General features: G+C 41.5%; 1 protein-coding gene across 5 annotated transcripts in view; it reads right to left on the bottom strand.

Annotated features, from left to right (window-relative positions):
- DNAH8 (dynein axonemal heavy chain 8) overlaps positions 1-12,671 on the bottom strand; it is a 216,457-nt gene that overhangs the window by 193,992 nt on the left and 9,794 nt on the right. For all 5 annotated transcript variants that reach the window (XM_072139752.1, XM_072139756.1, XM_072139757.1 and 2 more), the window contains exons 3-13: positions 12,279-12,413; positions 12,123-12,207; positions 11,701-11,849; positions 10,335-10,524; positions 8,948-9,111; positions 8,123-8,299; positions 5,120-5,233; positions 4,500-4,607; positions 4,106-4,207; positions 2,754-2,882; positions 2,040-2,237 (exon numbers count right to left, since the gene is read on the bottom strand). In XM_072139752.1, coding sequence (XP_071995853.1) covers positions 2,040-2,237; positions 2,754-2,882; positions 4,106-4,207; positions 4,500-4,607; positions 5,120-5,233; positions 8,123-8,299; positions 8,948-9,111; positions 10,335-10,524; positions 11,701-11,849; positions 12,123-12,207; positions 12,279-12,413 — 1,551 coding nt within the window. The remainder of the gene's footprint in view (positions 1-2,039; positions 2,238-2,753; positions 2,883-4,105; positions 4,208-4,499; positions 4,608-5,119; positions 5,234-8,122; positions 8,300-8,947; positions 9,112-10,334; positions 10,525-11,700; positions 11,850-12,122; positions 12,208-12,278; positions 12,414-12,671) is intronic.

Below are 12,671 nucleotides of genomic sequence, written 5' to 3'. Positions count from 1 at the left end.
GACCAGTGCCAGTACCTGTAGTCAGGACCAGTGCCAGGACCTGTAGTCAGGACCAGTGCCAGGACCTGTAGTCAGGACCAGTGCCAGGACCTGTAGTCAGGACCAGTGCCAGTACCTATAGTCAGGACCAGTGCCAGTACCTGTAGTCAGAACCAGTGCCAGTACTTGTAGTCAGGACCAGTGCCAGTACCTGTAATCAGGACCAGTGCCAGTACCTGTAGTCAGGACCAGTGCCTGTAGTCAGGATCAGTGCCAGTACCTGTAGTCAGGACCAGTGCCAGTACCTGCAGTCAGGACCAGTGCCAGGACCTGCAGTCAGGACCAGTGCCAGGACCTGTAGTCAGGATCAGTGCCAGGACCTGTAGTCAGGATCAGTGCCAGTACCTGTAGTCAGGACCAGTGCCAGTACCTGCAGTCAGGACCAGTGCCAGTAACTGTAGTCAGGACCAGTGCCAGTACCTGTAGTCAGGACCAGTGCCAGTACCTGTAGTCAGGACCAGTGCCAGTACCTGTAGTCAGGACCAGTGCCAGTACCTGTAGTCAGGACCAGTGCCAGTAACTGTAGTCAGGACCAGTGCCAGTACCTGTAGTCAGGACCAGTGCCAGGACCTGTAGTCAGGATCAGTGCCAGTACCTGTAGTCAGGACCAGTGCCAGCACCTGTAGTCAGGACCAGTGCCAGTAGCTGTAGTCAGGACCAGTGCCAATAGCTGTAGTCAGGACCAGTGCCAGTACCTGTAGTCAGGACCAGTGCCAGTACCTGTAGTCAGGACCAGTGCCAGTACCTGTAGTCAGGACCAGTGCCAGTATCTGTAGTCAGGACCAGGGCCAGTAGCTGTAGTCAGGACCAGTGCCAGTGCCTGTAGTCAGGATCAGTGCCAGTGCCTGTAGTCAGGACCAGTGCCAGGACCTGTAGTCATGACCAGTGCCAGGACCTGTAGTCAGGACCAGTGCCAGTACTTGTAGTCAGGACCAGTGCCAGTACCTGCAGTCAGGACCAGTGCCTGTACCTGTAGTCAGGACCAGTGCCTGTACCTGTAGTCAGGATCAGTGCCAGTACCTGTAGTCAGGACCAGTGCCAGTACCTATAGTCAGGACCAGTTCCAGTACCTGCAGTCAAGACCAGTGTCAGGACCAGTGCCTGTACCTGTAGTCAGGACCAGTGCCAGTACCTGCAGACAGGACCAGTGTCAGGACCAGTGCCTGTACCTGTAGTCAGGACCAGTGCCTGTACCTGTAGTCAGGACCACTGCCAGTACCTGTAGTCAGGACCACTGCCAGTACCTGTAGTCAGGACCACTGCCAGTACCTGTAGTCAGGACCACTGCCAGTACCTGTAGTCAGGACCACTGCCAGTACCTGTAGTCAGGACCAGTGCCAGTACCTGTAGTCAGGAGCAGTTCCAGTACCTGCAGTCAAGACCAGTGTGAGGACCAGTGCCAGTACCTGTAGTCAGGACCAGTGCCAGTGCCTGTAGTCAGGACCAGTGCCAGTACCTGTAGTCAGGATCAGTGTCAGCACCAGCAACGTTTGGGCCCCAATAAGCAAGGAAGGATCCGCTGCTGCTCTACCTTTACAAACTGAAGTTTATCTTTGACAAGGTCTTGGGAAGGAGACCTCCTGTGTTTACCTCTAAATAACAGAGGGTACAGCTCAGTGTAGTGGTTGCGTTCAAATACTATGGTGCTGGTGCTAAATGCAGAGTGTGGCTGTTTTTCCTGGTAATGTTTGTGTTTCAAGCTGAGCAGTGGACCCCAAACGGATCCATCCATAGCTTGTAGTCATAACTACCTGATATAGGAATACCCCTACGTTCTCAGTATTCTGACCATACCAACTGCAGACAGTGTTAGGTTTTGGCCCTTTGAAAAATATATATATTAGGATTATAGCTGAGCCTAAAGCATTTGCATGTGTCCTCACACTGCTATGCTCTTAGCTCTCTGCATAAACTACTACGGACATGCGGCTGAGGAGATGTTATATCACATTCTGGAGTTTTCTGGATGCTGTAGGGTCTGAATGGATAAGACTTGTTACCTCTAAATCAATCATCTGTCCCATAAATTCTTCAAAATCAGCATCAAGTTGAGTTTTATTCATGTCCAGTACATTAAACATCTTCCGTCCTATGGTCTGGTAAATGTTGTCAAACATTCTCTTAAAGCAATCGATTCCACCAATTTTAGATTTGCTTAAAGATGAGAAGTTCTGCACCATCGATAATATTATTGTAATCTATAGAAAAGAGAAAGCCATTTCACTCCACATTATCAAGTAAACCCTGAGGGGAACCTACAACATGTCTAAGGGTATGTTCACACAGTCTTTTTGGCACGGATATAAAAGCATTTTCTGGGAAAACTCTCACAGAAAATCTCCCATTGACACGGGTGAGTCAAGTTTATCAAGTGACTTAAGTTGCAAAACCATGAAGCATAAAATACAACCAAAGTTTATGACATTTTTCTTGTGTAAATTATGCACACTATAAGGGGGTGCAAAGTTAGACTACAGATAACTGGATGAAAGAGCAATAATGTCACAGATGATATCCAGGATCTGGTCCATTTACAGACATGGGTCACTGTTGGTTAAAATAACATCTTCCCTCTAAAAAAAATGTCCTGCTGCAAACTGCAGCCCATTTCCAAACACTCACTTACAAATGTTACATTTGTGCTTTTACAATTGCAATTGAATCTTCTTTACATCACTCCTAATCCATAGACAAAAACATGACTTGTTGTGTACCTTATCAATCCGCTCACAGAGAGCTTCTAACTCTCCAAATATTATAGTATCAGACACAGCAAAAGCTTTTTCATTCTGGATTTTCAGATGAAAACACTCCCGATATTCCTGGATCAGATCTGTGCATTCCTAAAGAGAATTACAAACATTAAAAGGATTACAGCAATCAACAAGTGGTGATAAGTATGAAGAATGTGATTTCCACACGTGGGAGAATCTATAGGTCAGTGATGGCGAACCTTTTAGAGACAGAGTGCCCAAACTACAACCAAAATCCACTTATTTACCGTTAAGTGCCAACGTGGCATTTTAAGCAGTAACTTATTGCTACCTGTTCTTCCACTTCTTTCAATTGTATTGGCCGCCCGAGGCCCCCAATACAGTTGAAAGAAGGAGGGCAAATTCAGACTTTCATTATAGCTTCTCTCCAAGTTGCCTGGGACAGCTGGAAGATTTGATGTATTGGGTCCTGTTTGGTGAACTCGGTCCTGGGGTGATGGCCTGAGTGCCCACAGAAAGGGCTCTGAGTGCCACCTCTGGCACCAGTGCCATAGGTTCGCCACCACTGCTATAGGTGGTACATAGGTGAACACTACTTATATTTTATAGACACAGAGCGGCATCCTTATTGTCTATGTGTGGGCTGTTAGTCTCCCTGTTCCATGTCACTAAAACAAAGATGTCAGACAGATATCCCTGAAGAACTATAATACATCTAAAAAATTGATCTAAAAAGTTACCTGAAAACATTTCAATCCACATGACCCAATAACCAGAGGAATTGTGTGACCAGGTATCAGTGAATGACATGGAGTTATTGCTTAGCTGTACTCTACAGAAATGAAAGGCCCTGAACATTTTTGGGTTTACACTTCTTACTTTCCCCCATCACGTGGCAGATACATGTTCAGTTTCACTATGTGACCACAGACCCCCGTGCCCACCTGTACCACAGCAAGAAAAGAGTGGATGTGTCCCACCGCGACCTCAGCTCCTACACAGCCTCAGATCATAGAAGCATAACCCCATTTTTGTGATCTAGAGTCGCAGTTTTGGCAGATGCAACCCAACTCCCCTATTTAGTTGTGATATTGTCAGGATTATGATAATCTCTGGTCAAGTGAAACACGTGATGGCCAAACTATTTGTGTAGCAATAGCCAAAAGCATAGTGAAAGTTATGTGCAGAACAGATATTCCTCTAAATTTTTAAAACTACATTTCCAATGTAGACAAAAAAAAGTCACCAGCAGCAATGACTGATGGGTAATAGTAAGTCCAAAATAATCAGCTGTTACCTAAGGAGCTCCTGTATGTACAGCTGTATGTAATACTAACACATCACTACATTACCTGAATTTTTAACATTGCAGTGCTAGTCTTCTGATCCCAAACACTGAGTCTTCCCTTCTCAGTTATATATGCCTTACAAACAGTAACTATTTGATGTGTAACCTAAAAATAGAACAATGTATTTGTTATCATTTATACGGTATCCCCCCTCATTATAAGGCATCCCCCTCTTTATACGCCATCCCCCCTCATTATACGGTACCGTACGCTCGCTCCTTACATGCTTTTCCCACTTATTATATTATCAGACATACATCAGATAAAGGCTCAGTTTCAGTCCATGGGCAGCAGGAAAGCTCACTGTATATTAGGAAACTGTATGCTTTTCCACTTTCTACAGTTATCACAGATCAGTAAGAAGTTCCTTGAACATTTACTGCACAAATAAATGTACCTTCTTGAAAAGAGATGTAATATGTTCCGGTGCCTGGTAGTATGTAGAGACACGATAGATTGTGTGCATCACACTTAGCAGTTTCTGCATGCCATGAACCATGGAGGCCTAGGAGGTTATAATATAGTACTTGTGTCATATAAAACAACACTATGGATACACAAAGACCTTATGTAGTACTATAGCTCCTCCTGTGCTGCGTGCTTCTGCAGGTAAATACCGCACTGGATATCAAATATCATTAAATAACAACTTCTGAATGGCACCCCTGGAACTTATACAGTGCTATCACTGATATACTGCTACAAACTATAGGTGCTGGTTAGAGGAGTAACATCCTAAGTATGTGGAATAGACTCCACACTTCTAATGCTATTGTGCCATTTATTATAAATACATTTGCCCGAGTGTTGAGGGTTTGGCTGAGCTTGACTAATGCATCTTATCATACTGGTCTATTAGGTTACGTTTCAGAAAAAAGCTTTTTATTTTCCCATACAACATGATGAATTGGATGGACAGAGATCAGGGCGATGGTATTAATATGTGTCTCACCTTCCCTAGCAATAACTATAAGTAATTCTCTTCTATGGACAGAAGATAATGGAGGGATCCCTTACCATGTCTAGTGTATAAAGTGGTTGACATGCTTGCTCCAGTTCATACAGAAGTTTGACATTGCCTTTGGCCTCAATAGTGGCATCTGCAATCCTGGGGCTCATCTCTTTCCACATCTGTGCAGACAAAAGCCGAAAAATCAATGCAAAATTTACAGCAACATTTAAAGGGGTTGTCCAAATTCAGCAATTAAATGTACTTGCTTGAATAATGAAAACTTATACAATTTTTAAATATACTTTCTGTATCAAATCCTCGTGATTTTCTAGATCTCTGCTTGCTGTCTGTCTACAGCAAGCTTCTATGTTTACTTCCAGTGGACAGAAATCTGACCATGGTGACACGGGTGCCCGGCTCGTTATAACCCACAGCTCTCATTACTCTCTGTGCACCTGTGTGACCATGGTCAGATTTCTGTCCACTGGAAGTAAACATAGAAGCTTCCTATAGACGGACAGCAAGCAGAGATCTAGAAAAATGTGAGGAATTGGAAAAAAATTATAGATTTTTTTTAAACAGTTTTTATTGAATTTTTCACATTTTACAAAAAAGTACAGCAAGTCATAATGGTGGTACATTAAATGATACATAGCATTACAAGGAGGTATCACAATCTTGGTAGTGTAAAAGCTAGATATTATTGAAAGTTGTGGTCTGATGCGCCAGGATCCTTTCGTAGGTGCAAGTTGTATTCATTTGGCTGATGATCTCGTTGATGTGGGGAGATTCAGTCTTCTTCCAGTGTCTTGTGATTATTAATTTTGTGGACATCAGGAGGTGTATTATCACCGTCTTCTGTTCTTTTGGGATGTCTTCTAGATTTATCAGTAGGAGGGCTTGTTCTGGGTTTAGCACAAAGTCCTTTTTTGTTATTTCTTTTATGATTGTAGTTGTTGCTTTCCATAGGGGAAGGATTTTGGGGCAATTCGATAGAATATGTAGTACAATAAGTGACATTCTCAACTCATATGGTCATATAGACACCAGATTCCTACTGAACACTAGAGGCCTCCCATCCACCGAATGCCAACAAATCACAAGGGTAAAGACTTTATATAACGCATTAAACCAAACAACCCCTAAAATCGACCCCATCTTATTAGAATATTTAGACAAAGAAAAACCGGGGAAAAAAGGAATCTCTTTTTTTCTACAATAGACTAGAAAAGAAAACAGAATTTACCAAAACTCAAAACGAACTGAAATGGGAAGAAGATCTTCAAATGAAATTTTCACCGGCAAAATGGGAAGCAGCGCTCCAAACGACTTACCTGACATAGAGGCCATCCTAAAAACCCACCGTAGATGGTACTTCACTCCCTCTAAACTCAACCTTATCTACCCAAATGTTTCGCTAATAACTTTTTTATACTTTGTTGTACGGAGCTGTGGGTGGTGTCATTTGATAATATTTTCAATGATATAATTTTTAGGACTGTTTGACCTTTTGATCGATTTTTATATTTTTCAAAATGGCAAAATAGTGCCATTTTCGACTTTGGGCGCTATTTTCCGTTACAGGGTTAAACACATTGAAAAAATGTTAATATATTTTGATAGATCGGGCATTTCCGGACGCGTCGATACCTAATGTGTTTATGATTTTTATGGTTTATTTATATTTTGTTTTATGTGAGTTCTAGGGAAAGGGGGGTGATTTGAATTTTTAGGGGTTTTTATTATAATTTTTTTTTAAACTTTTTTTTTTTTTTTTTTAACTATTTTTCAGACTCCCTAGGGCAGTGATGGCGAACCTTTTACAGAAAGAGTGCCCAACCTACAAACAAAACCTACTTTTATGTCGCAAAGTGCCAACATGACAATTTCGGTAGTAACCTATTGATCCCAGCTGTTTTCACAAGTTTCAATCGTATCGACGTCCTAAGGACACCAATACAATAGAAAGATGGAGAAATTAGAATTATAGCTTCCTTCCAGGGTCCCCTGAAGAGGAAGAATCAGGGGACCCAGAGAAGGATCTCCAACGATAATCCATCTCTATCCACACCTTCTTGTGTGGTCCTGGTAGCTGGTGCTGGGGTGAAGGCCTGGGTGCCCACAGAAAGGGCTCTGAGTGCCACCTCTGGCACCCGTGCCATAGGTTCGCCACCACTGCCCTAGGGTAATTTAACCTACCATATACTGCCAATACTACAGTTTGGCAGTACAAGCAGTCCCCGGGTTACGTACAAGATAGGGTCTGTAGGTCGGCCTGTTATAGCTGATCATTGTAGCCTAAGGGTGAAGACACACGTGGCGTTTTTAGGCCGTTTTTAGTGCATTTTCAGATCGTAAAAAACGCATGTGTTTTTGACAGGTTTGACCAATTATCTTAATTCAAACTGTTCAAAAACGCATGTGTTTTTTTCCGATCTAAAAACGCTCTACTAAAAACGGCCCAAAAACGGCCCAAAAACGCCACGTGTGTCTTCACCCTAAGACTAAAGCACAAAAGGTCCGTTTGTAACTAGGGATCGTATGTAAGTCGAGTGTTCTTAAGTAGCGGACCGCCTGTATATGGGGATTTTCCGGTGTTACTGGTAAGTCTTTGTTGCAATATGCAGCAAAGACTTACCGACTATGGAGAGGGCTCAGCCCGTGAGCCCTCTCCATGCAGAGAGACCCGACAGCCGCCGTAAATACACAGCGGGCGGTCGTGAACCAGTTAATATCTAGTAGGGCTCAGTAAGATTGCATAGTTAGGACTGTCTCTTATGTTGCTGTACTTTAGGAGGAAGTGAAATAAGTCAAACAGAGAACACAATAAAACAAACAGAACTAGTGACCAAGTCGGATCGGTATTGTCCAGATTTCCCCACTCCCCTAGACTTAAAAATGTATAATTTTTCATACCAGAAACTATAACATAAATTTGCTGAAATGAGAATACTCCTTTGACTAAAAGGCCTGGAATCAGTCAGATGAGACAATGTGATTGTTAATAGGAGCATGGAGCCAGGACTGATCCCTTTATTCTTACCATACATTGGTACTATAGATCTTACCTGTACAAGTTTGGACTTGGCCATTTTCAACACAGTAATGATGGCTACAAAGTTCTTTCCCTTGATTTGCTCCATGATAGAACTGAATTTCACATACATTCTTATCCAGTGCTCCAGCTCCGTTACAGGAGCGGCATCAGCTGCTTCTCTTCTAAGCAGTTTACCTTGTATGAGAACCTGCAGTAACGAGAGGCAGAAAGATAATGGGGGTCGTTTACTAAGGGCCCGATTCGCGTTTTCCCGCAATGTTACCCGAATATTTCCGATTTGCGCCGATTTCCCCTGAATTGCCCCGGGATTTTGGTGCACACGATCGGATTGTGGCGCATTGGCGCTGGCATGCACGCGACGGAAATGAGGAGATGTGGCCGAACGAAAACCCAGCGGATTCGGAAAAAAACGCCGCATTTAAAACAAAAAATCTGACGCGGAGCTTGCACTTACCTTCACTCAGCCCGGCCCGGTGAACTCCAGTGCGTTCCGATGCTTTTCAGCGCAGCAGCGCCACCTGGTGGACGGCGGAGGAACTACCTTAATGAATCCCGGCCGGACCCGAATCCAGTGCAGAGAACGCGCCGCTGGATCGTGAATGGACCGGGTAAGTAAATCTGCCCCAATAACTCATGGAGTGAGAACATCTGATACCTGACAGATGTATAGCAGGACTTCCATTGTTGTGCAGAGGGAATTTCCTGTGTCCTCCTTTGCCTTCAAGCAGCTAATATATTATAGAATGTGGCTTGCTTAAACGTATGTACTGTATATAAAAAAGCGTCCATTGAAGGCTGCAAAGCAGCGGCGTACACTGCTAAAGACAAGATGTACCTGCTGAATCTGGCTGCACCACTGCATCAGCGCTCCTTCACATCTAGAAAGCATCACTTCATCCGACGCTGCTGCCCTTATACCTTCCAATGACTGCAGCGTAGAAAAGTTGATAAATTCAATGTTTTTCAGCCTGATGACTCCATCCATGGTTGTTTTTACTCCTAGTAAAAGAAAATGCATCTCTGAGAAAGTATTTATTAGAAACTTTTTTTAACCATTAGTTAGTTAATTAGTCATCCTGTGATTTTATGTAATGACAAAACTCAACATAATTCAGTCAATTTAAACTTCAAATGTGTAATGACCTCTTGGGCAAATAAAGGCTTGTGGATATGTTTAATGTATGCACCAAGAATTGGAAATTTTGTGCAAATTAAATCATAAAAAATTATACGAAACCCCATAAACCATATATTCTCTGAAAGCAGACACTTGTTCCATTTTCAAAATTGCATTAGGGAGTTCATAGACTTAGGCCTGTTCTACACTTGCGAGTGTGATGCGATGAACTCATGTGTGCTGCAAATGCGTCAAACCGTGACTGAACTGACATGCTGAGTTCAGTTCCAGTTTGCAGCGTACATTCATGCAATTTTGATCACAGCACCGGAGAAGTAAGAGCAACATAGAGGCTGGATATGGTCACAGCTCTATAGAGGCCGGATATGGTCATGGCACCATAGAGGCCGGACACAGTCACAGCACCATAGAGGCCGGTACTGCCGGCGCCAATACAGACCCGTTGGTTAAGTCTGTAGGGCTTAATCAGAGCTGCTTAATCAGTTCAGCTCTGATCCAACATTTGCCCCCAGGGTTTTTTTCTTCCTGTAACTGGGGCTCTTGTAGATATAGAAAACCAGAAGTAAACAAAAAGTTAAAAAAATATTAAAAAAAAGAAAAGAAAAAATGTAATATTGTCCCCCAGGGTTTTTATGACCTCATGGGGGACATATAAAGTTAAAACACACATAATATAAATAAATAAATATTTATTAAATGTAACAAACAAAGCAAAAGTTTTCTTTTTATGGGATTGCACATAGAAGAAGTTATGGCCTTTAAACCAATAAGTATGAAAATTTGTTAGGAATTCTCAGGTCAGTAAGGTTGCAGTCACACGTGGCATTGAATGCATTTTGAAGCGCTTCAGAACAGCTGAAGAGAGGAAATTAGCATAATTATATTATTGTAAACATTGTGTTAACAAATGTGTTTTGTAAAAGCAATGTTGACAATAATGTAATTAGGAAAATATCCTCCGCTCTGCTGTTCTGATGCATTTGAAAAAGCATGCGTTAATGCCACGTGTGAATGCGTTAATGCCACCCTAACACCTTTAAAGGCCTTGTCAGAAAATGGTTAATATAATATAAAAAAAACTCACTGAGTAGATAGGACAGATGCTGATCAATAGCTTCTCTAAATTGCTGTTTCTTGCGCTCTCCGTGTCTGGACTGGTTTAGGAGTCCCCAGTTGTCTGTAACATTAATGGCCGGCACAAATACTCTAGACAATAACTCAGCAATTCCAGAAAACAATCCTTGTGTGGCCTCTAACACCGAAAAGTGGAGCTCCTACATGTACAAGCAATAGGAAGATGTGGCAGTACATCAATACAACACATTATTTATATGTCACGGACTTCAAGAAGTTCTTACATATTGTTTCACACAATTCACTATAACTGACATGGCTGATAAGCTGCACAGTTGTGGGTCTGGCAATGTGGTTCTTACATCCTTCGTTTTGAAATAGAAGTCTAGACAATGGTGGTTTAGCCAAATGTATTTCCCAAGCTTTTATATAGTACCCCATACGCAGCAACTTACACTAAATTTGTCAGGTTACATTTAATTGCAATTTGGTGGAATCCATATTTTTTATACATTTATGCACTTTTTGATACATCAGATAAACATCCAATGTAACCCAGCTAAGTGTGAACTTGGTCATATGCTTTGTGTAGGACATCATCATTCTATAGGTAGGTGATACAGATCAGCACTATTTTAATCATGGTTTTTAATGAAGCATTTTTTTGGGGTAGGTTAATTGTTTCTCCAACTCCCATAATGTATTGTTCTTACCACTGCTCTAACACAGACTCTTAACATTGGCTACAAAGTCTACCGTGTTTCATGTGAACATACACATTGCATGTCATTCCCTTTTACTTTGTAATTAGAATAAAAATATTTAACAAGAAGAGTTTTTCATGCGCATGATCAGTTTTTACTGTGTCCTTCACACACATGAAAAATACTGCTGACTTTGGACTAACTTTTCTGCAACAAGGGATCAACAACAAATGCATTGCACTCGCATTTATGTCAGAATGTCAGAGTTTTAATGCCTCATTATAGAATGTCTCACGTGCCTTACCTGCAAAAAGCAAAGAATGATAACGGTTTTATGCGTGTGAAAAGAAGTTGAAGCATTCATTGAATAAAAGGCATGTCTGAAAAAAAACACTAACTACGAGTAAGAGTCAAATGGAAGTCCTGTATGTCACAAAAATGCAAAAAAAAACATGTATTGTGTAAAATGTCTCAAGTATCACAGCCCTTACAATCTGAAATCTATCCTGTGGACAAGGGATAAGTTACTGCCCTTATCATGTCTGTGATAGTATCTAATTGTTTATAACAGTGGAGGCAGGCGTCACATGAGAGTTCATATTTGTACAGAGTTTCCATGAAATGTTGGTGCTGGAGCAGAAACTAGTGTAAGAATATAAAGTAAATCCTTACCTCATGTATGTTTTTTTCTGTTATTGCTATATTATTATTGCATCTTATAAAAAACAGACACAATCCTTTAAACTCTTCATCGATATTTCCTATAAGGAGCCTCATCATCTTTCCTCCTTTATCGGTTCCTGGAAAAGTTCTACCGCACTCTGAAAGCAAAATGTCCAAATTTTAATAACTTGCTAAGCAATTCATTTTTTTTTCCTTTCACGGACAACAACACACAATATGGAGAAAAATATGACAAGAATTATACTTGACTATGTTAAAAGCATAATACTGCATTTTATATAGCAGCATGCATTTGTCCAGTGATATGCACCATCTCTACATTTGGGGTCCATGTGTGGTCAAGTGCAGTGCATTTCTGCTCATAGAGGATTAATTAGACTTTTTAAATGTGACATAATGCATATTTTTACCAATTCCTGGAACTTCATCTTCTTGATAGAAAAAGATAAGTGACTTGCGTCCTCCGATGGAAAATAAATCATCAAAATCCTGGAACTTGAGATAAGAAAATACAAGTTAATTATAATATAGCGGATGTTAATCCTAATATTTGCGTGGAAACTTACAGAAGGAGCATCTAATGCAAGCTCTTCAATGTCCGTGGGTTCCAGATCCAGTCTTTGCGCTAATATCACAAATATATACTCATAGCGGGAATCAATTTTAGCTCTGCGGTATTCTCTTTCCTCTTTATGTTTCAGCTGGAAGACAGAGCATAGCGATGTTACAAAACAGGCTAATAAAATGGGTATGCTATATGGTTCTGTGCACATTTACTTCAGAGGCTCTGTGTCACAAATTCAAGCAAATAGGGTGGGAAGATAAGTGACTGACAGACTCCACTGAAGGATTATAGGATTGGTTATATTCTGATATAAAACCATAAATCCTGCCACTGGGTTCTCACATGGAGGAATTTAAGTTGTAAAATCATAAAATGCGTTTTGACTACTAGCGTC

Source organism: Engystomops pustulosus, chromosome 3 (assembly GCF_040894005.1).
Source record: "Engystomops pustulosus chromosome 3, aEngPut4.maternal, whole genome shotgun sequence".
Classification (NCBI taxonomy): Eukaryota; Metazoa; Chordata; class Amphibia; order Anura; family Leptodactylidae; genus Engystomops; species Engystomops pustulosus.
The sequence above is the reverse complement of the archived record's forward strand: the minus strand, read 5'-3'. Positions and strand labels throughout refer to the sequence as shown.